Source organism: Mobula birostris, chromosome 11, assembly GCF_030028105.1.
Source record: "Mobula birostris isolate sMobBir1 chromosome 11, sMobBir1.hap1, whole genome shotgun sequence".
NCBI lineage: Eukaryota > Metazoa > Chordata > Chondrichthyes > Myliobatiformes > Myliobatidae > Mobula > Mobula birostris.
Genome location: NC_092380.1, coordinates 18042345 through 18066471, shown reverse-complemented (window position 1 = coordinate 18066471; position 24127 = coordinate 18042345). Strand labels below are relative to the sequence as shown.

General features: G+C 44.3%; 1 protein-coding gene across 2 annotated transcripts; it reads left to right on the top strand.

Moving 5' to 3' along the window:
• The first annotated feature begins 7436 nt into the window (after positions 1 to 7436).
• c11h22orf23 (chromosome 11 C22orf23 homolog) lies at positions 7437 to 22704 on the top strand. 2 transcript variants are annotated; one of them, XM_072273023.1, is made up of 6 exons: positions 7437 to 7615; positions 14004 to 14066; positions 15627 to 15806; positions 20323 to 20454; positions 21865 to 21965; positions 22580 to 22704. In XM_072273023.1, the coding sequence occupies exons 1-6, from the start codon at positions 7516 to 7518 to the stop codon at positions 22670 to 22672; spliced, it is 669 nt and encodes a 222-aa protein (XP_072129124.1). In that variant the 5' UTR covers positions 7437 to 7515; the 3' UTR covers positions 22673 to 22704. The 2 variants fall into 2 exon arrangements, with proteins under 2 accessions (XP_072129124.1, XP_072129123.1); XM_072273022.1 differs by having other exon boundaries at positions 13971 to 14066.
• The last annotated feature ends 1423 nt before the right edge of the window (positions 22705 to 24127 follow it).

The following is a 24127-nucleotide window of genomic DNA, read 5'->3' as shown; positions in this document are numbered from 1 at the left end:
GATTTGCATCGTCCACAGCTTAAAATTGAATTCCAGTTTGTTGGGATTGAACTCCAAAGCAAAATGTTTCTGCATCTCGTGAATGCACGGGGCCCTGAACAGGTTGAGAAGCAAGTGTCTTTCATCTGTTAGTGGATCCAAGTGGTGACATCTATTTCTGTATCATCTTGCACTGCCTAGAGCAGAGGTTCCCAACCTGGGGTCTATGGACCACTTGGTTAATAGTAGGTATCCATAGCATTAAAAAGGTAAGGAACCCCTGGTAGTGTAACTGTAAGTATTTCCATATTTGATCCAGTCTGAATGGCTTCCATTATCATCCTTCAATGAAAACAGGAAAAACAAACACTGTCATCAACCTGAACTGTAACCAATGACTGCCTGCTATTGAATCACTCAGCGACAGATATTTCCTTATCTAAGGACTTTATATCTTACTGTACTGAATATAGAGCAGGGGTTCCCAATCTTCTTATTCCATTAACCAAGGAGTCTGTGGATCCCGATTGGGATCCCCTGATCTCTTCCTCCATCCAGTGCAGGTGGTGTTACACGACCTGCTCTAAAGTAACCGCCTGTGACATCCTGCACTGGATCTGTTCTGACTGCATTTCAGACTGGGCAGCCCTTTCACCATATTCTGAATCCGGTGTGACTATGCTATATGGGGTTACTTATACCTGCAGTGGTATCATTCAGTGCAGGGTTCAGGCGGGCTGTATCAGCCTGAACTAGTTACATAGATCCGGGGAAGCTTGAACTGCCCCATCACTCTGCACAGTGTCTAATGTACTGTCTGTTAGCCATGTGGCTGCCATTCTAATCAAACCTACTGGATCTAGTGAGACTCTACCTACAGATACTTAGCAACCACTCAGTGCACTTGCACATGATCAGAAGATACATCATGTGCTTCCCTATTTTCTTTCACTGGACAGTATGACTTAATAAAGCACTGGTGAGGCCTCACTTGGAGTATTGTGAGTAGCTTTGGGCCTCTTATTCAAGCTGTGCTGAAACTAGAGAGTTTCAAAGGAGGTGTTCACAAAAATGAGTCCAGGATTTGAAGGGCTCTGGGCCAGTATTCGCTGGAATTCAGAGGAATGAGGGGTGACCTCATTGAAACCTATCGAACGCTGAAAGGCCTTGACAGAGTGGATGTGGAGAGGATGTTTCCGATGGTGGGAAAGTCTAAGACCAGAGAACACAGACTCAGAATAGAGGGGAATCCTTTTAGAACAGAAATGAGGAATTTCTTTCGCCAGAGAGTGATGATTCTGTGGAATTCTTTGCCACAGGTGGCCGTGGAGGCCAAGTCTTTATGTATATTTAAGGCAGAGGTTGATAGATTCTTAATTGGTCAGGGTATGAAGGGATAGGGGGAGAAGGCAGGATATTGGGGTTAAGAGGAAAATTGGATCAGCCTTGACGAAATGGTGGAGCAGACTCAATGGGCCAAGTGGCCAAATTCAGCTCCTACATCTGATGATATCCTGAGCTGGATGTTGGTTGAATGTACCAGGTCAGTCTCTCCTGCACTGGATTCAGTGAGAGAGGCTAAATAGTTGTGGTTAAGTTAGTAGACTAATGATCTGGATATAAAAATTCAAATCCCAACATGGCTGGAAAGAAGGGGCAAGCTTAAGTTCAGTTTTATTTTAAATAGTGTATTTCATGTTACCATCCCCCAGTGTGTTTGACTTGCAACTGCTGACCGAAGTAGTTTCATGAAACATCAAAACAACCAGATTAAAGAAAGAATAAAACCAGATGGACCACCCAGCCACCGCCCACATTCTCTCCCGCCTGCTTCTCTCTCCTTCCTACCTCTGGCGAAGAGTTGCTGACCCAAAACATTGAATTTCCCCAGATGCAGCCTCCCTGCCAAACTCTCCCAGCATTTTCTGTTTTTTTTTAAAAGTCTGGCGTATCCACAGATCATGGAGGAGGATTTTGAGATGTTGACTGTAGAGTGTGATTATGTTATGCTATTCCTACCAAGCACCACTATCAATTGAAACGTCAGTCTTCACCTATCTCCTGCCAGCTTGTATCCCTACACCCCCACCTTCCTATTCTGGCTTCTTTCCGCCTTCCTTTCCAATCCTGATGAAGGATCTTGGCCCAAAACATTGACTGTTTATTCCTCTCCACAGATGCTGCCTGAGCTGCTGAGTTCCTTCAGCATTTTGTGTGTGTTGCCAAGGAGTGTTCCCTTCCAACGTAGGACTGATGTATCGATTGGCAAAGCTGCCCTCATAGCAACAGCCTAATATAATCACACTCTACAGCCAACGTCCCAAAATCATCCTCCATAATCCCTGGACACGCCAGAGCTAAAGACTCAAAATGCCGGGAAAGATTGTCAGGCAGGCTGTGTCTCTGGAAAGTCAGCAATCCTTCATCAACATCGGGAAGGAGAGAGTGGGTTAGTTTTCAGTAGGAGCAAATATGCAGGGCGGGAAGGTATAGAACAAAGGGAATATCTGTGATAGCTGGAGTTGGGATGGTTTAACGTGGCATTATATCAACGTGTTAAGCTTCTCAGTTGGTTTAGGATGTTAATATGTCCAGACTTACTAGCAGGACTGGCCTACTAGAAGGAGTGATGTAGTAGTATATTGGTGGGAAGAAATTACCAGAACAGGTCAAACAGATACATGGAAACCACTTACCATCATCTCCCCGCTGACGGCAGAGTTCCTCCCTGTTGTCCAGCAGTTGGGAGGAGTGTTGCAACAATAAGAATCTGATGTCCTTCCACCCAGAGTACATTCTATGTCCATTGTCAAGTGAGCTGAGCCCTGAAGGATGTGCATACATAATTCGATCTGTGGCGGGTGGTGAGGAAGTCGAGGGGCAGAATCTCACTCACTCTCTCTCACACTGATGTATCTCTATGTGACAGGATTGACCCAAGTACGTTAGTTCCCACCTTCACACCAAAGACAAATTTCATGATGGAGATTTATTTATCACACTACACATCGAAACATACAGTGAAACGCATGGTTTGCATTGACAACCAGCACACTCAAGGGTGTGCTTGGGGGCAGCCCGCAAGTGTTGCCACACACTCTGTTGCCAACATAGTATGCCCACCATGTTCCACAGAGAACACAAGCAGGGACAATAACAGCAAATCAAGTCCCTTTCCCATCCCTCCCACCTACCCAATCACACACCCAGACAGCCACCAACCCTAGGGTTGGCCGCCTCTGGGCCTCCAGCCCTTGTCCTTAGATCCTATGACTCTCAGCTATCAACTTCACCCCAGAGCGCCGGTCACGGGTTTGACCTTCAGGCCTTGACTTCTAGACTCTGGAAGAAAATAACAACAGTCCCGTCCTAGTTCTTTAAGTGAAGTCACAACAACTATATCTAACCAAAAATGTGAAAAATTTCCCAGCTGTATCTTGTCTACACCCATGTGTTTTTAAAGTTAATCATTTCTAACCTCTGAATATTGCTACAGGAGATCTTTGGGCTGAGTCCTAAACAACTTTGACTTCATTTGCTGGATTAATGATTTTCCTTCTGCAACAGAGAACATTCAGAGATTTGAATGAATAGCAAATAATTAAGTAGGTAATGGGATGTTGTAAGGGAAAGGGATACAGGAGTTACGAAATCTGGCTTCATACTGTATGTAGGACCAGCTCTGGTAGGACCAGACCTGAGGTACCACATTTATTTGATTTATCTCAACAAAGGAAGTGTTTTGCTTGGAGTTGCTTCAGCAAAATTTTGCTGAATTGGTTCATTGGAAGCGAAAGTTGGTCTAAGAAAAGATTGAGCAGTCTGAACCTATGCTTATCAAGGAGTGGTGACCTTGTTAAGATGAGATTCTGAGGGAACTTACTGCATCTGATGAAGGGAGAAACTTCTAGTGTCTAGAATCAGTGTGTGGTCTCAGGAAATCACCCACTTAAGATGGAGGTGAAGAAGAATTTCTGCCCCTGAGGATGTGAGACTTTGGAATGCTCTATCCTTAACAGCCAAGTGGCTAGGTACATTCAAGATGACCAAGAAACCAAGGTTTTGAAAATTGGGCAGGAAAGTAGAGTTGAGGACAATTGTAAAATCGGCCAATACTAATATATATATATATATATATATATAATGTACACACACAAACAAGTTCCATTTGGAAATCTTAAAAAATGAATAGCTTCTTGTTAAGTGCAGTAAGGTCTAGACTGTATCCAGGCCAAGGGTGATAACTGGTGTAACATTATTTTGCCATACAAGAGCCAGACAATAACCACCAATGACCTACCTTACTGTTCAAATGGCAGCCCCTGGGGACCGGAATCTTGGTGGACTGACCATGTCAATTCTGTGCTTGCAAGAGCAGGACAGACACCAGGCTTCTTGCAGTGAGTGATTCTCCTGATTTCACCAAAACCTTTCTACTACCAGATGCAAATTGGCAATGTTCTCAACAAGTAGAACGACACTTAGGAAGTTCAAGGACAAGATCCTAAAGGGATTGGACAGGCTAGATGCAGGAAGATTGTTCCCGATGTTGGGGAAGTCCAGAACGAGGGGCCACAGTTTGAGGATAGAGGGGAAGCCTTTTAGGACCGAGATTAGGAAAAACTTCTTCACACAGAGAGTGGTGAATCTGTGGAATTCTCTGCCACAGGAAAACAGTTGAGGCCAGTTCATTGGCTATATTTAAGAGGGAGTTAGATATGGCCCTTGTGGCTACAGGGGTCAGGGGGTATGGAGGGAAGGCTGGGGCGGGGTTCTGAGTTGGATGATCAGCCATGATCATAATAAATGGTGGTGCAGGCTCGAAGGGCCGAATGGCCTACTCCTGCACCTATTTTCTATGTTTCTATGTTTCTATGATAAATATATGAAACTGCAGATGTGGAAGTTTGATGTGAAAACAGAAATCCTGAAAGAAATCAGCTAGTCAAGTTGCACTTGCAGAGAAAGAAAAATACGTTAACATTTTGGGTTGGGGACTGTTGGCACAGCTGGCTGAGTTCTTCCAGTGTTTCAGTTTTGGTACCATCTGGGATAAAGCAACCCTCTTCATCTGCTCCTTGTTCCACTGCCCCACACACTTAGTCCTTCCTACACTGGCTTTAGAGTGGGCCACCTGCAAAATATCCTGGTCTAATCACCAAGACTTCTGCAAGCTCCTTCACCAAGGATGCAGGCTACAGGAATGTAGGAATACTGCCATCTGTAGGTTCTCTTTCAAATCTCGAGTTAACCTGACTTTATCCTGGGGCTTTGTCCCCAGTGGCACTGGGAGCACCTTCACCCAAAGGACTCAAGTGATTTATAAAGGCAGTCCTCCGCTACATTGTCATGAACAATTCAAATGGAAGGTAAATGCACAAACAAACACCAAATCCAATATCCCATATAAAAATAATTGTCCTTGCCCCTCATAGATCCATGAAAGGTCAGTAAAGGGGCCACATCTCTCGTAGGAAGATCCAGAATGCCTGGTGCTCTATCACCTGTCATTGAATGCTATGTACCTGCCCCCATCACCCTACAGTGGATATGGTGAGGTGAGGACCTACACCTTTTCACCCTGCATTGCATTGAAGTGAGGGGGAGCATGGTTTGATCAATCAGGGTTGCATGTCACCCTGTTACCATGCACTAGATCCATTAGGATGCACCCACCACCCTATAACCTCACACTGGATCCATTAGGGTACAGCCAACTACACCACAATCCTGCACTGGACCTAAACAGTATCCTTTCTGCCCTTCATTCCACAGAAAATCCAGGTGAGGCACACCTACCACCTATCACCCTTCACTGGATCCTGAACGTGGTGGTGGTACGCAACCCCTTCCCACTTCTATACAAGGTTTAAGGAGATGTGCCTGCTATTCTATAACAGTGCAGTGGATTTACAGTCATGGAAAAGTACAGAACTGAAACAAGCCCTTTGGCCCATCTAGTCCTTACTGAACCATTTTAAACTGCCCATTCCCATCAACCTGCACCAGGACTGCCCTCCATACCCCTACCATCCATGTACCTTTCCAAACTTCTCTTAAATGTTAACATCAAGCTTGCATGCACTACTTGTGCTGGCAGTTCACTCCACACACTCACAACCCTCTTGAGTGAATATGTTACCCTTATACTCTTCACCTTTCATCTCTGGTTGTAGCCCCACCCAACCTCAGGGGGCGGGGGGGAATGTCTGTTTACATTTACCCTATTTATGCAGCTCAAAATTTTATACATCTTTATGAAACCTCCTTCCAATCTTCTACATTCCAAGGAATAAAGTCCTAACCTATTCAATCTGTCCTTATAACTCATGTCTTCCAGGCCTGGCAACATACTTGTCAATTTTCTCTGCACTCTTTCAACCTTCCTTACATCTTTTCTGTAGGCAGGTGAGCAAAACTGCACGCAATACTCCAAATTAGGCCTCACCAATGGCTTATACAACTTCCACATAACATCCCATCTCCTGTACTCAGTACATTGATTTATGAAAGCCAATGTGCCAAAAGCTTTCTTTACAACCCTGTCTATCTGTGATGCCATTTTCAACTAATTATGAACCTGTACTCCCAGATCCCTTTGTTCTACCACACCCCTCAGGTCCCTACCATTCACTGCGTAAGACCTACCCTGGTTGTTCCTATCGAAGTGCAAAACCTTGCGTTTGACTGCGTTAAATTCCATCTGGCATTTTTCAGTCTATTTTCCCAGCTGGTCCAGATCTCACAGCAATCCATGATAACCTTCCTCACTGTCCACTACACGCCCAATCTGGGTGTCATCTGCATATTTGCTGATCCAGTTAACCAAATTATCATCCAGATCATTGATATAGATGACAAACAACAAAGGACCCAGCACCGATCCCTGCAGCATACTAGTCACAGGCCTCCAGTCAGAGGGGCAACCTTCTACTACCACTCTCTGGCTACTCCTGCAAAGCCAATGTCTAATCCAGTTTACTACCTCATCCTGAATGCCACCTTCTTGACCAACCTCCCATGCAGGACCTTGTCAAAAGCCTTTCTGAAGTCCATGTAGACAACATCCAATGCCTTGCCTCCATCCACTTTCCCGGTAACTTCCCCGAAAAACTCTATAAATTTGTTTAGACGTGACCTTCTAGGCACGAAGCCATGCTGACTATCCTTAATCAGTCCATTATCTATCCAAATATTTATCTACCCTGGCCCTCAGAATACCTTCCAAGAGAGACTGCATCTGTCACCCTATCAAGCCTTACTGGATCTAGGACTGCTAAGTGGCCCTTGTCATCCCCTCCTTGAATCTAGAGATCCTTATTAGGCAGAAGGAAGCCATTCTGGTCATGGTGTGGATGCTACCCCCCGCACTGGGTGGATCCCGGTGCCGCCACGCCCCACCCCCAAGGGAACGGGATGACGCAGACACGCAAGAGCTGACGACCTGGTGGTGGCGTTGCGTTTCCGTAGCAACAGGCCTAGCGCCTCAGGCGGGTGCGGGCTGAGCCCGAGGGACGGCGCCGAACGTCGGGCGAAATGTCTGGTCAGCAGGGACCGGAGAAAGTGCAACCGGGCAGTGGGTTCTGGAACTGCGCCAAAGCCTCTTACAGCAAGGAGACCGTGGACGCGCTGAGGGGTGAGGAGGGTGGGGAAGGACGGGGCCTGGGGTGAGGGCTGCAATCAAACAGCTTTAGGCAGATAGATGGCAGCACATGCAGAGGAAAGCAAAAGCAGACGGAGCCGGAGCCGGAGCCGGGTGCAGTTCATTTTACCAGCACTGATGTTCTCAGCTAATGTCGACAGCTTTTAATTAGCAGAAACAATTCCTAGTTTACCATAGTGATTTACGACATCATCTCAACTTGTCACGCCTTTTTTTTATTATGGACTCCCGGACTAGAATACCTCTTATTCCTCCGAATCACTGAGTTAAGTTTGTTGTTTTGCAGCAGCAGTGTGGTCTAGTGACATAAAATTACTATGATTTCAATAAATAAATAAATACGGTAAATAGTGCAAAAAGAAATCAAAACATTCAGTGGAATATAAATATGGCTCACAGAGCAACCTCGTAATTCTTTTAATCCTTGTATTATCCTGGTGAATCTGTACTCCAGCCATTCCAAGGCCAGTAAATCCATCCTAAAGTATGGTGTTCAGAACTGAAAGCAGTAATCACATTTGCCCTTTATCTGATTTTAGTGAAGTACCACCCCTCAATTAGCTTTATCAACTTTTTTGTACCTGCCTCTTAAATCTCAGTGATTCTTAAACCCCTCTTTGCTCATCGACAGCTCCTCGCATGTCACCACCAAGAAGTCAGCTGTTCATACTGTTTTGAATCCAAAGGTTTCACATGGCCTCGCACGATAATCAATCCACTTCATTTTTCACCTTCCTTTGGCAGATTTTTCCTTCCATTAACAGTATTGATTACACTGTCACCTCTAGTTATATGTTGTCAAGTGGAGAAAGGGAAATAGGAGATAAACAGAAGTGAACATATGAGTGAGGGAGCATGACCAGACCTGATCTTGGAGAATGTAACTAGTCAAGTAGAGGAAGTGTAAATGGAGAATCTTTTGGAGACCATGACTATAACTTTATTTATTTATTGAGATACAGCATGGAATAGGCCTTTCTGGCCCTACGAGCAATGTGGTCCAACAATCACCTGATTTAATCCTAGCTTAATCACGGGACAATTTACAGTGAGCAATTAACCTACCAACCGGTACGTCTTTGGACTGTGTGAGGAAGCCAGAGGTCACGGGGAGAGCGTACAAACTCCTGACAAGCCACAGCGTGAATTGAACCTGGGCCACTGGTACTGTAAAGCGTTGTGCTAACCCCTACGCCACCGTGCGATCTGGTTATGGAGAAAACCAGGAAAAAAGGTCTCAAACTGGAAAAGGCCAATTTCATTAAAATGACAGGACTTGATAAAGGCAGACTGGGAGAATCGACTTGCAGGCAAGCCTAGTTCAAGTTCATTATCATGGCCACACATAGCCAAGGTATAAATGCCACAAAAAAATTGCTTTTCGCAGCAGCAGTACAGTACATTACAGACGTGACAAATATGAAGTACATAAGCCTAATTTAACATAAATTATACACAACTTGCCTGACAAAATAAACAAAACTAAACATAACATTTTTGCAAGTTAAGCAAAATATAGGCAGACTTGGAGTTTTTCAGGTAAGCTCAATAACACGATGGTAGTAGGTAGGAACTGTTAACTGGAAGATGACAAATGTAGTTCTGCTTTTCAAAAAAGAGCAGGGAAAATGCCGAGAAAGACCGGGACTAATCAGCGGCTTTGTCAAGGATATATCCCGTCTGGCCAATCTGACTGAATTTTTCAGAATCAGGGTCAGGTATTTATCAACGGCATGTGTCGTGAAAGGTAATGTGGTGGAGAGGGAACTTGAAAGCCTTTGACAAGGTGTCATGTGGGTGATTCGTCTGATAAGTTAGGGCCCAGGGGATCCAGAACAAGTTGGAACCAAAACAGGCCGGACAATAGCAGACAGAGGGTGGTAGTAGAAGGTTGTTTTTGTGATTGGATGCCAGTGACTCGTGGTGTCTTACAGGGACTGGTGCTGCAACCCATTTTGTTATTAATGCACATGAGTGGTTTGGATGTGGATGCAGGAGGCAAACTTAGTAAGTTTTTTTTGAGATTCAGTGTGAAATAGGCCCTTGAAGCCATGCCGCCTAGCAACTCCCGATTTACACCTAATCACGGGACAGTTTACAACGACCAATTAATCTACCAACCGGTTCGCCTTTGGACTGTGGGAGGAAACCGGAGCACCCGAAGGAAACCCACGCGGTCACAGGGAGAATATACAAACCTCTTACAGACAGCGGCGGGAAATGATCCCGGGTCACCGATAGTGTAAAGCATAGTGCTGACTACTAGTTCACAGATGTCAAAATTCAAAGTAAAATTTATTATCAGAGTACATACATGTCACCACATACAACCCTGAGATTCTGTTGGCATACTTAGCAAATCTGTAGAACAGTAACTGTAAACAAACTGTGTAAATGCAGATATAAGTAATAGCAGTAAATAACAAGCATGAATTAACAATATAGCAGAGTCCTTAAATGAGTACGGTTATCCCCTTTTGTTCGAGAGCCTGATGGTTGAGGGGTAGTCACTGTTCTTGAACGTGGTAGTGCAAGTCCTGATGGCAGCAGTGAGAAAAGAGCATGGCTTGGGTGATGAGGAGCTTCGATGATGGATGCTGCTTTTCTACGGCAATGTTTCATGTGGATATGCTCATTGGTTGGGAGGGTTTTACCTGTGATGTACTGGGCTGAATCCACTACCTTTTGTAGAATTTTTCCCTCAAAGGCATTGGTGATTCCAGGGCATAAGGCAGCCAGTCAGCATACTTTCCGCCACACATCTGTAGAACGTTTTCGATGACATGCTGAACCTCTGCAGACTTCTGAGGAAGTCGAGGTGCTGTTGTGCTTTCTTCACAATAATATTTATATGATAGGTCCAGGACAGATCCTCTGAGTTAGTGACACCCAGGAATTTAAAGTTACTGACCCTCTCCACCTCTGATCCTCTGATAATTACTGGCTCATGGACCTCTGGATTCTGTCACCTGAAGTCTACACTCGGTTCTTTGATCTTATTGACATTGAGTGAGAGGTTGTTATTGCACCATTCAGCCAAGTTTTAAATCCCCCTCCTATATGCAGATTCACCACTCCCTTTGATACAGTCCACAACTGAGGCATCGTCAGCAAATTTGTATGTGGTGTTGGAGCTGTACTTAGCCACACAGTCACAGGTGTAAAGTGAGTAGAGCAGGGGGCTCAGCACACATCCCTACGGTCTTTCTGTGCTGATGGAGATTGTGGAGGAGATGTTTTTGCCAATCTGAACTGACTGGCATCTACAAGTGAGGAAATTGATCAGTTCACTGATCAGTTTTGAGGGGATGATGGTCTTAAATGCCAAGTTATAATCAATAAAGAGCATCCTGATGTGTGCATCTTTGCTGTCCTGATGTTCCAGGGCTGTGTGAAGAGCCATCGAGAGAGCATCTGCTGTAGACCTGTTGGAGCAGATCCAAGTCGCCATTCAGATAGGAGCTGATAAGCTTCAACACCAGCCTCTCAAAACACTTCATCACTGTGGATGTGAGTGCCACTGGGTGATAGTCATTTAGGCAGGTTATCACACTCTTCCTGGATACTGGTACGATTGAAGCTTACTTGAAGCAAATGGTCCTACACACTGCCGGAGTGAGAGGTTGAAGATATCCATGAATACCAAACAGTTGGTCAGAACAAGTCTTCAGCACTTGGCCAGGTACTCCATCCGGACTGGATGTTTTCCTGGGATTCACTCTCTTAAAGGCAGACCACATGTCATCTTCAGATCTGAGACAAAGAATCATCGGGAGACATGGGGATGCGTGATGGTCCCTCCCTGTTCTGGTGGTCAAAGCGAGAATACAAGGCATTGAGCTCATCTGGAACTGAAGCTCTGCTGTCCCCTATGTCACAAGATTTAACTTTGTAGGAGTTTATGGCATTCAAACCCTGTCACAGCTGTCGAGCAGCCTCGCTGATTCCAGTCTAGTCCAGAATCTCCACTTCGCCCAAGAGATGGCTTTCCAGAGATCATACCTGCACCTCTTCTGGTGTTCTTGATCTCCAGGCTTGAATGCCTCTGACCTGGCTCTCAGCAGGTTCCGGATTTCATTGTTCATCCAGGGCCCCTGAACGATTTTGTGAGGACACACTCATCCATAGTTGTTTTAATAAAGTCTGTAACCACCCTGGTGTAATCATTAGTGTCTTCAGATGAGTTCTTGAACATGGCCCAGTCCACTGACTCAAGGCAATCTTGTAACTGTTCCTCAGCCTTCTGCAAACATTTCTTAGTCGTCTTGATCTCTTGAGCTTTGCTGTTTCGGCTCTGACTGTATACAGGTGGGAGTACAGCCAAATGATCCAACTTGCCAAAATGCGGTTTTGGGAAGGAATGATAGGCATTCCTTATCATAATTTAGTAGTGGTTTAGTGTGTTGGGACCTCTGATGCAACAGGTTATGTGCTGGTGATAAATGGGCAGGATTTTCTTCAAACAAGCCTGGTTAAAGTTGGTGACTACAATTTGAAATGCGTCGGGATGGGCCTTTTCTTGTTTACAGACAGGATCGTGCAGTTTCACGAGTGCTTGCTTATAATCAGCCACTGGTGGTATGTAAACTGCAGTCAGGGTCACGGATGAAAACTTCCAAGCAAGTAGAAGTGTCTACATTTAATCGTTAGTTGTTCTAGGTCAGGGGAACAAGAAGTTGACATAATCCCAACGTCCGTGCACCAGCGAGGATTAACCAGAAAGAACACACCACCACCTCTTTCCTTATTAGAATTGGTGGAGTCATTGACAGAGTGGTGGGTAGTCCTAGGTTACAAAGTGTTATTGATGTGTTGGTGAAATGGGCTGAGAAATGGCAGATGGAGTTTTAGAAGTACTAATGAAATTAGGACATACAAAGTTGGAACATAGTTTGCAGGGTCTTGGGGAACAGGGGAGCGTTGGTGTAAAGTCCAAAAAATCCTTGAAGGAGGCAGTGCACATTGTTAAGAAGGCTTATGGGATACTAACTTTCATTAGTCAGGGCATTGAATACAGAGCCAGGAGGGAGGTTATGTTCCACTGGTCAGTCCTTAGCTGGGATACTGTGTGGAATTCTGGTCACCACGACGTATGAAGGAAGTGATTGTGGTAGAGACAGTGCAGAGGAGATTCACTGGGATGGAGTTATAACGAGAGGTTGGAGAGGCTAGATACTTTCATTGCAGGAGCGGAAGAGAAGAAGGAACAGAATTGAATTCTATAAAATTATGAGGGATATAGATAGAGTGGACTATAGGAAACCTTTCCCCATATCAGTGGTGGATAAATCTAGAGGACGTAGATTTAGAGGAAGTAGTAGCAGATTAGAGGTAATCTGAGGCGGTGGGGGGGGGGGGTTCTTTTTCACCCAGAGGGTGGTGAGTACCTGGACGACACTGCCTGAGAGAGTGGTGAAAGGAGGGTGACTGGCCGCACTGCCAAGTGTTCAGACAAGCACTTGAATTGCCTGGGCATGAAAGAATACTGACAAAGCACTGGAAGATGGGCTTAATACAGATGGGTGCCCACTGGTCAGCACAGATGTGCTGGGCAGAATGGCCTGTTTCCATCCTGTATAAAAAAGGGTGAGGAAAGCTTGGAGCAGTTAAGTCAAAAATGTTACCAAATTATATTCACAGAATAGGGCCATGGCATCAAACACAGACACTCTTGAAACGAAAATGAATATAAAGTTGTTTTGGTTTTACTTTTACAGTACACACGCACAGAAAGAGTGATTCAAAATCAGGGTAACAGAGAGAGAAGGACATGTATGAATATTGAGAAGATTTCCTGTACATCCTCGAGGATCCGTCCTGGGCCCAACAAATTGTTGCAGTCATGAAGTAGGCATGCCAGTTTGAAAAGATTTGGTATGTCACCTTAGACTCTGACAGATGTCCATAGGTGTAAGGTGGCATCCCTCACCATCTGGGACATGCCCGCTTCTTGCTACTACCATCAGACAGGAGGTACAGGAGCCTGAAGGCACACACTCAACAACTCAAAAACAACAACTTCCCCTCTGTCCTCAGGTTTCTAGATGGTCCATGAACACTACCTCATTATCCCTTTTCTAGAACGTAGAACATCAAACTTTCTTCTGCACTATTTGTGTAACATAATTTTAGGTGTTTGCACTGTACTGCTGCTGCAAAACAACAAATTTCACATGATCTTAAGTCAGTGATACTAAACGTGATTCTGAGGATGCAGGCATACAAATGTTCAATGGGTGGATGCACAGCCGCAGAAAAAGAGAACAACGTAACGAAACAGGCCAGCTCCCCACAGACATACTTTGTACCCCTTCTATTGCTGTTGCAGGATTTCTGACTCTCCTCATCTGTCTTGATGCAGTGATGATGCAGGAATCCAAACTGAATCTGTTCCAGCAGAGGCAGCTAAACAGAAGGCTCCAGGGTGAGTGCATTCACACACATTTTCCACTCTCAGTTTTGTAGTCAATAAATTCTCGTGGCGCCTGTCCTGGGAATTTTTTTTATGGGTTAGGGTTACATCGTGCAGTAATTTTGGCTCTGCTTCCAAATTATGATTGACAGTGATTGGTGGAACAGGGTAGATTTATTCTTTATTAAACTCTGCCTCTAGAAATGTTTGATACTGACTCAATGTACAAAGTGGAAAAGCTGTCTTGTTCTTCACTTTGCCTTCTTCAGGCAAGGCAGGGTTCTGCCTTTAACTGGTTCTGTGTTTAGACCTAAAGGTTGCATGAATTTATCAGAGATTACAGCATTTGTTCAGAATTTCCTACGTAAGGATAACACATTCAACCCATGACCAGGGTAGGCTGCACTGAATTAGGGTACCAGCTTAACCAGCAGCACAAAATACTGGAGTAGATATCAGAGGTAGGTACTCATGCTGGGAGAAGATTCCATGTAGATCTGCACCGTACAGGATCAGTCTGATTGGGAAGCGGAGAGTAGGAGGCTGGGCAAGCAGCCAGCTCCAACTCCAGGCAAACCAAAACTAAAGGGTCAAATGGCCCTAATGTCAGCAGGTTTGAGTACTTCAGAAAAATGGAAAGATAAATGAAATCTCCAACCTGAAGACAGCTCCAGATCACTTTATACTGACAGTCTGCCCTCTATTTTTAGTCCAGGTGAAGGATATCAACGGAGAGTGTTGACTGTCCATTCCCTGCTGCCTGCCTGACACACTGAGCTCCTCCAGCATTTTGTGTGTTGTTCCAAGTTCCTCCCTCTTCAGTCCTCTATGTCCTCAGGTGCAAATTGAATCCATTTTATTACCGGAGCAGTGTAGGACCCATGTAACTAAATTCTGTCTGCCTGTGTTGTATTTTGTGTTACATGTTTATTATGGGTAATTTGTCACGTGGGTTGAGGTATGGTAGAGGTGAGGACTATAATTATGTACTCATGCTTTGTCTTTGATCAGTTTTTAGTCTGGTTAGAGTAGGGAGTAAGTCAGGGAATAATTTTGTTTGTTAACCACATATTGTTTAAATACATTTAAAAACTCTTGGCTTAGTACATTTAAATTTGCTAACTCTCAAGTATGTTTAAATATGCTTAGACCATTTATTTTGTTATATATTAGTTTTGTCATTACAAGATCATTTGCTTTTGCTGTTTTCTTAATATAGGATCGAACGTACTTTCTTCGACTTAGAAATTGGTCATTTTTGGAGCACATAATACAGTGTCAGCCCCTCCCCCCAGTGCTTAGTCTCTGAGCGGTTTTAGTTTGTTTTTAAAGTAGCCACTATAGGCAGTGATCACTTTGGTTTAAGGTTTGTTTTTCAGACAGGAAAGAAAGGTACATTGGAATGCCCCCCAGCAGTCAGAATTAGGAGCAAGACTCTTTTTAAAGGACATAGTGATCTGGGCTTTAGTATATAATTTTAATTGGTCAATGATATTAATCTCATTAGGGCCATTTTAGGAATGATGGGCCAAGTGGTCTCATCAGTTGTGTTTATTGTTTTCCTTTTTCCAGAGGGTGATTCCTTACCAGTGAATTGTAATCCCACATCCAGCCGGGTGCCAGAGACCACTCCACTGCCACCAGCTCCGTCTCTCCGAGCCAACCTCTTCTCCAAACCACAACTACGTCCTGCAGAAAGTTGCCGTGCCGGTGACGCATACCAACGGGAAAAATTTAGGCCTCGACCAACAAGTAGGTGATCAGATATACTGTACTGAATGTAATAGCATTAGCAACAACTTGCTAAACATCCAAGTTTGTTGTGAAATAATTTATTTGCAGGAATCCTAAAAGGAGAGACATCAGTAAGAATTTAGTTATTTAAATTCTAAAGCAATTCTAAATAACTGCAAGTTAGCAAACTTGGACATTTGAAGTCTACTGTTATTCCAGGTTTAGGCATTTATTTAAAATTGTGCAAATGGGCTCCAATGCAGTCAACATCTTTGGATCTAAAGTGAAGGATACTCTGAATAGTGAAAAGTTGGAAGCCCAAAGAAGAGGAGGTTTCGCTGAAGCTGTGATCACAGTTGAAGCACTGTTGGTAGTTCTGGGAACCACATTTTAACAAGAATATATTGGTCTATGCTTTGCAACATGATAATTTGATCCTAAAGTTCAATCATAGAACATGGATCAGTACAGCATAGAAACAGGCCTTAGACCCACAGTGTCTGTGCCAACAATCCCTTCTGCCTGTACGTGATCCAGATCCCTCTATTGCCTGCATTTTTAAATGCCTATCTAAAAGCCTCTTAAATGCCACTCGCACCACACCTGTCAGTGCTTTACAGGAACCCACCACTTCCTTTGTAAAAAAAACTTGCCCCGCATATCTCCTTTAAATTTTCAAAGACAATAGACATTCTGCAGATGCTGGAAATCCAGAGCAGCAAGCACAAAATGCTGGAGGAGCTCAGCAGGTCAGGCAGCATCTATGGAAAGGAATAAACAGTCAACATTTCGGGCCAAGACCTTCATCAGGACTGGAAAGGAAGGAGGATCAAGTCACAATAAGAAGGTTGGGGGGTGGTGGGGAGGGGAAAGAGTACAAGCTGACTAGTTTCTTATTAGGCCTAATTCAGGGTATTGTTTGCAGTTTTGGTAACCTACGTACAGGAAAGGTGTAAATAAGGTTGAAAGAATACGGAGAAAATTTATAAGGATGTTGCTGGGATTGGAGGACCTGAGTTATAAGGAAAGATTGAGCAGGTTAGGTTATTCCTTGGAATGTAGAAGATTGAAGGGAGGTTTGATAGAAGTATATAAAATTATAAGGAGTATAGATAGGGTAAATGCAAGCAAGCTTTTTCCTTTGAAATTGGGTGGGACTACAACTGGAGGTCATGGGTTAAGGGTGAAAGGTGAAAAGTTTAAGGAGAACGTGAGGAGAAACCTCTTCACTCAGAGGGTCGTGAGAATGTGAAGTGAGCTGCCAGCACAAGTGGTGAGTGCGAGCTCGATTTCAACGTTTAAGAGAAGTTTGGTTGGGTACGCGGATGGTAGGTGTATGGAGGGCTATGATCTCGATGTAGGTTGATGGGACTAGACAGTTTATATAGCTTGGCATGGACTAGATAGACTAAAGTGCTTGTTTTATGCTGTACTTCTCTATGACCCGATGACTGTAAGTGAAAGGTGAATCCAGGTGAGTGTTCCTTTAAATTCCCATGAAGTGGTCTCCCAATCTTTGTTGGGCCTCACTGATATACAGGAGGCTGCACCGGATACAGTAAAGTAGATGACCCCAACAGACTCGCAGGTGAAGTGTCACCTCACTTGGAAGGATTGCTTGGGGCCCTGAATGGTAATGTGGGATCCAGTTGAGATGGCCAAAGTTACTGAGAATTTTGTGCTGGACGTGGGGGCTGGTGGGGTGGTAGTTGAGGACAAGAAGAACTCTATCCCTGGTGGGGTGGTGGGGTGGTGGGAAGATTGCCCGAGGGTAGACATGCACAGAATGGAAGAGATGCAGTTGAGGGCATCATTGATGGTGGAGGAAGGGAAGCACCTTGATGTCAAATGACATCAGTTTACCAGGGTTCCTACAGCTACACTTGGTCCAATGTTGCTGTGATGTCAAAAGAAGTCGCTCAGCTCATTTTATTTCTGAAATTTCAGCTGTGGGATGTAGATTTCAAACAAGACTACAAAGAGATCTGGAGCAAGGCTGGCCTGGTGAAGCCCAACCTGGCCACGGGTGAGCAGGTTGTAGTAAATGCCATTTGATAACACTCTCACGACATTATTAATGAATGGATCTGTCATATTTCTTCTGTTCAGGATCAGTGTACATACGCACAAAAGAATTAGGAGCAGGAGTGGGTAGCTCACCTTCTAGCTGTTTCTATCATCCAGTAAAACCATGTAACCTGAATTCCACATTCCCATCTACTCTGGTAAACTTTCACCCCCTTGCAGATCAAGAATCTACCCACCTCTGCCATGGGAATTTTTTAATTCAAAGAATCTGCTGCCACTCCTCTTTGAGAGAAAAAATCTGAGGGGTCACAAGCCTCTAAAGGGATTAATATAATCTCATCTGTCTTAAAAAGAATGACCCCTTATTTTTAAACACTGGTCTCTAACCAGATTTTCCGAGAAGAGACCATCCTCTCAACGTCCACCCTTGTCAAGTCACTTGAGGGTTGTGTATGTTCTCACTGAGATCATTCCTTATTCTTCACCTGTTCTGAAGGTTGTTAACCTGAAACGTAAAGACTCTTTCTTTCCCTACAGATGCTGCCCAACCTGCTGGGTCCTTCCAGCACCTGCTGTTAGTTGATTTACATCACCTAGCCATTTTTATTAAGACCGTACGATGAAGTCCATCAGGAACAGTGACAGCAACAACTTGCTCAGTACTCCTTCCCTGGTGATTCTGTTTTTCCTAAATTCTTCCTTCCCCTGCAATTCCTGTTTTACAACTTTTTCTGAGATGTTAGTTGTGTCTGCTAACATCAGTCACGGCGTGCAAAATTCCTGTTTAATTCATCTACCGCCTCTTTGTTTTCCATTATTAGTTTCTCAGACTTGCTTGTTTGTGTTGTTGGAAAAGGCAACCAGTGCTTATTGAACCTGTGAATACTGTTTCAGAAAGTAGTAACATTTTGATAACTAAAGATATGGGAAAGGAGAACTGTGAAGTTAGATCACAGATTGTACAAGTGACAGAAATAACCAGGAGCTAAATGGTCTGTATCTCTTTCCATGTTGCAATACTTAAATGTTTAACATTCCTGCTGTACTCTCTCACAATTGCCTTTTTCCATCCACGAATGCCCACCACCATATCTGACTTCAGGCTCTGTTTCTCACTCTCAACACATGCTACTACGAGCCCTGTTTCTGATTCTGTAGTTCTGAATCTCATTTTCTTGTACCATGCCCTCTACTCACCCTGTGTCACTCTTGCCTTGTTGCCCTATCTCTCATGCATTGCCTTTGGCTGAGCCTGCCTCTGTCTCTATCTGTCATTCTCTGATATGCTTGTCTGAACACATCAGTCCACCACACTGTGATATTCTTCTTGCATTCACACTCTCTGGTATAATCCATGTCTGTCATTGCCTGTGTCTTCCATTAACTCTGTCTCCCGTTATCCATGTCTCTGATTCTCTGTGCCTCTGACACAGTCTCTCACTCCCCTTTTGATTCCTCCTTTGATGTTCCTGTCTTTGACATTCTGACTCTTGTCCATAAGTCAGTGCTCCTTTCACGCTGCCATCAGTCTCATACATTTTAGTCTTTCTGATTTACTAACTTTGTCTCCTGCTGTTCTACTCATTCTAACTATCTCTGCTTGACCGTCCCCACAGGTTCATGTCAAACTTCAAGTTTCCACTTGCACTAATTCCATTTACTAGCACTTGGTTCATAGCCTTCTATATCTTGGTGATTCAAGTACACGTCTAGGTACAGTACTTCTGAAATGTTGTGAGAGTCTCTGCCTCCCCCATCCACCCAGGCAGTGCGTTCCAAATTCCAGCCATCCTCTGGGAGAAAACCTTTTCCTTAGGTCTTCTCTAAACCTCTTGCCTGTTTCCATCAACCTTGGTCCTTTAGTTTTAGACACTTCTGCTATGGAGAAGGATTTCCTGCTATCTGTTTATGCCCCTCATAATTTTGTATACCTTTACCAGGTCCCTCAGTCGCCTCTGCTCCAAGGAAGACAAACACTGCTTGATTACTGAAATACTCCATACCATCAATATTCTGGGTCCTCTCCAGTTCAGTCATATCCTTAGTCATACAACTATTTTTTATATAATAGTAGAACCAGAATTGTTCACATACACCACTGTGGCCTAACCAATATCTAATGAAGTTGTACTATTACTCCATGTTCTTACATTCTGTCACTCAGCCAATGAAGGCAAGTGTCCTGTATGTCTTCTTCACCACTTTATTTACCTATCCTGCTAACTTCAGGAATCCTTGGACTTGTACGCTAATGCCCCTCTGTTCTTCAATGCTCCCTTCAGCCCTACCATTCAGTGGGTATGTGCTAAGCATAATACTCACACTTACCTGGATTGAGTCCCATCTGTCATCGCCCTGCCCAGCTTACCAATTGATCAACACCTTCCTGCAGCCAATGACTATCCTCTTTATGACTAAAACACCACCAGTTACCAAGTCACCTGCAAACGTATCACTCCTTCTTGTGCTCGTTCTCTAACTCATTTGCTGCGATGGTTAACTTCAGGAGACTTGGAGAAAGAAAAGCAGCGCCTGCAGAATATCATGGCAACTGGGAAAGATGGTCCAATGCCAGACAAGAAACGAAGACCAAAGGAGGAGGAAGAAGAGGAGCCAGAAATTGACCGGTTCGACGAGTGTAAGTACTCCTGCCACCAGCAACTCACCCCTCTTTAGCAGCACACACCTTTAATGCTAATCCAGAATCTGGCAGTGGTCCTGCTCGTGATCCAGCACCTGCTCCTGGTAGTGGTTGTGATTCTGATATTCACCGAATTTGCTCCTATTTGGTTCTGCTCCCCTTGTGTCTCTGTTCCTGGGTTGTTGGAGATTGTTGCTCAGGATGTGAAGAGTAGCTTCAGGAGGGTGACACCAGGGGAGGCCATTCCAGTTTATTTTCTCTCACATGCCCCTCACCTTTCAGCCATTAGCCGTTTCCCTACTCTAAGGGCAATTTACGGCAGCCAGTTAACCTACCACCACATCACTGGAATGAAGGAAGGATTAAGAGTATGCACAGGAGCTCATGCACCTCACTGTGATCTTGGACAGTAACCATGAAACAGCTGCACCACCATGCTGTCCAGTCAAGCACCACGCCCCCATCTTGCTGACATGCTGGAGCATTTTATCAGTGTGGCCAGGAGTGAAAGTGGGAGGGATGCTCTATTGAATCAGAAACAGAATTGGGTTTAATATCACGGTCATGTGTCGTGAACTTTTTTAACTTAGGAGCAGCAGTACAATGCAATACATGATAAATAGAGAAAAATATAAATGAATTATAGTAAGTGAATTATATGTATGCTAAATAGTTAAATTAAATATAGTGCAAAAACAGAAATAATTTTTTAAAATAGTTCTTGGGTTTAATGTCCATTTAGGGATTGGATGGCAGAGAGGAAGCTGTTCCTGAATTGCTGAGTGTGTGCCTTCAGGCTTCTGTACCTCCTACCTGATACAATGAGAAGTGGGTGTGTCCTGGGTGGTGGGGGTCCTTAATAATCGACGCTGCCTTTCTGAGGCACCACTCCTTGAAGGTGTCTTGGATACTATGGAGACTAGTACCCATGATGGAGCTGATTAATTTTTCAACTTTCTGTAGCTTCTTTTAGTCCTGTGCAGTAGCACCCCCTTCCATATCAGACAGTGATACAGCCCATTAGAAATGGGTGTTTGTACTAAGAAAAGTGGGCGAAGTTGAGGAGAATATACTGCAGGGTGGTGTGCTAGATGTTGTTAGAGAATGGGAGTGTATAGTCAGGAGGGTCTGGGTTGGGAGAGTGATGACTGCTGGCTGAGAGTGAGAGCAAGTGTCAGGATGTTGTGGTGGTGAGGGTGGGTAGAGAAGATTGGAAGGGGTGGTGCCTGAGGATGGAATAGTTTGGCAAAGTCCTTTCCAAGTTAGTGATGAAGAAGGGGATAATTCAGGGAATAGGTGAGTACAGTATCTGAGAGTGAAGCAGAAAGCGATGCAGATGGCCAAGTGCTGTCAGGGATGGGATGGGATGGCCATTACTATTTTGTCTTTCTCTTCCCTCCTGTTCAGTATGTAATGAGATTGAAGAGAGAAGGCAGTTCCTGGAGAAAATGGAATCCTTTGGCCGAGGGAAGGAATTCCGTGGGATCATTCACGCAGAAATTTCCCAGGTACTATCGGGAGATACTTGCAGAGCAACAAGTAATCCCAAACATTTCCATCTACTGCACCTGAACTCTACTTAATCATAGATACAGTTGTGGAGAAGCCTAGTGTGAGTTTTGTTTCCTTGCTGGACTGAGTAATGTACTGTCTGATCATAACAGAACTGGACCCACTCACTGGGTAGATCCTGTTGAATTTTTAACTCTTCCCCTTGGCGGAGCCTAAGGATTGTACCTTCACTGCCCATCATCTTGTTCACAGTAGTCCACCTCTTCCCTGTCATCTCCTATCTATCATATCCTTTTTATTCCCTACAGAATCTCCTATCTCCATATCCCCGGCCTATAGGAGCTCTTCATCTCTCACAATCCCTGTAAATCCCCCTTCATTCCCTTTTGACCCATCCCTCTTCTTCATTCCATTTGTACCCTTTTCTCACTCATACACTCTTTTCTCTCTATCCTCCTGTGAAAGTGGTCTTACTCATTCCTGGTTGTCATCAGCTAGTAGTTATGCAAAAAGGAATTGTATTCGGCAGTGCAGTGTGCATCAATCAGCAATGTCTTGTTGAGCAATAATAATCTTCACACTTCAGTCATCTGTTGTGTGTCTGTTACAGAAAATCCAGGAGATGAAGGAGATCGACAAGAAGAGGAGCAGTGAATTGAGGCAACAAATAGAGATGGATAAGAGGAAGGGGGAATCTGCTTGATCATAATTTTATACTAGATATCAAATTAAAGTCTAAAGAATTAAAAAGTACCTGAAAGACTCATTTCATAAAAACATTTTCAGCTCCACCTTCCTCAGGCAGATTCTGATCCCATGGCAGGAAGTGCCCTCTCTGTATGAATGAGAGGTTAGCGCTTGTTCTTTTTCCACCTGATATAATTTGTAAAATAAGGAACACAAAGAACAAAGAACACAATGAACATCGGGAAGTTTTCTGTGGTCTCTTTTATTCCAGCTGATACAACAAAGAGCTGCTGCCCCCCTCCCTCATCAGTCACCAGGCCATAGACACCCTCCCCGAACCACTCCTGCATCGTGACGTGAGTAGAAGAGCAGATCACCTGTTACTCCACTACACTGACTTGCACCAGATCCTTGCAACTCTCATAGACCAGTTTTACGGGCTGCCTCACTCCAGCTCTCACTCTGGGCTCTCTCTTATGCATTGCAACAATTTCTGTAAGTTTAAAAGCTATTTCTAAACTCTAACCCTCTTACAGTGAGGGCCAGTGTTTCATTTATCTTTATAACTACTTTCTGGACCTACTGGTTAACCTTTTGTGATTCATACACCAAAGATCCCCCAGTACTGCATTCATTTTCATTCTCTCTACATTTACAATATAATCTGCCTTTTGTTTGGTGGCTGTCTGAAGTTTCCGGCCGTGACAGGAAATCTGTGTGAGAGAGTTTTTAAAGGGGGGGATCGTTGCACTCAGGCAGTTCCACTCTCTTGACCTCAGAAGTTGAGGTCCAGTGGAACAGACAAGCATCACAAACTGGGGTCTTCCTTGGTTGCAGCAGATGACCATGATATCTTCTGTGCCTTGTCGTGTCCTTCGCTCTCCACCGAGCATTACAGTACCACCTTCTTGGCTGTCAGATCTCCCCCACCCAGTCTGCCAGAGCTGACTTCGCGTGCTGGGACAGGCACGTCCCTAACTCACTGGGGTACGAGGCCTACTGACTATCCTCACCTCGTTCAGCCCGCCTGTCGAAGAGATGTATCAAGGTGTGATCGCCGTTGCATGCAAACAGCTATTTAGAACCACAGGTAAGAGCTGAGTGTCCGGTGGGGACCAAAGGTAAGTGAGCTGCCCTGGAATGGACACAACAAGCCTTTTCACTGGAGGTGCTACCCCTCTCTAGACACCCCATACTCTTACTGAATTGTATGGCTTCACACTTACCTTGCATGAAGCTTCACTTGCCAAGTCTTTGTCAATTCACTCATATTATATCTCTTCACTGCAACAAGCTCTCTGGAATATTTTTGTGTTGTCAGCAAACTCGGGTACCTTACGTTCTGCTCCTCCTCCTCGACGTCATTAGTGACCATGTGGTTGAAGGATAGTGATCCTTAGGACACTGCAGTGTTTACATTCAGCCTGAGAAAAACAAGTTAATCTCGCTCTGTCTTCTATACAATAACACT

Bases quoted from the DNA above. Each gene is read 5' to 3' on its own strand.
- c11h22orf23 (XM_072273022.1), top strand. From the start codon at position 7,516: ATGTCTGGTCAGCAGGGACCGGAGAAAGTGCAACCGGGCAGTGGGTTC. The intron at 14,067-15,626 runs GTGAGTGCATTC...TCCTTTTTCCAG, and splicing joins GCTAAACAGAAGGCTCCAGG to AGGGTGATTCCTTACCAGTG. The intron at 20,455-21,864 runs GTAAGTACTCCT...CCTCCTGTTCAG, and splicing joins AATTGACCGGTTCGACGAGT to TATGTAATGAGATTGAAGAG.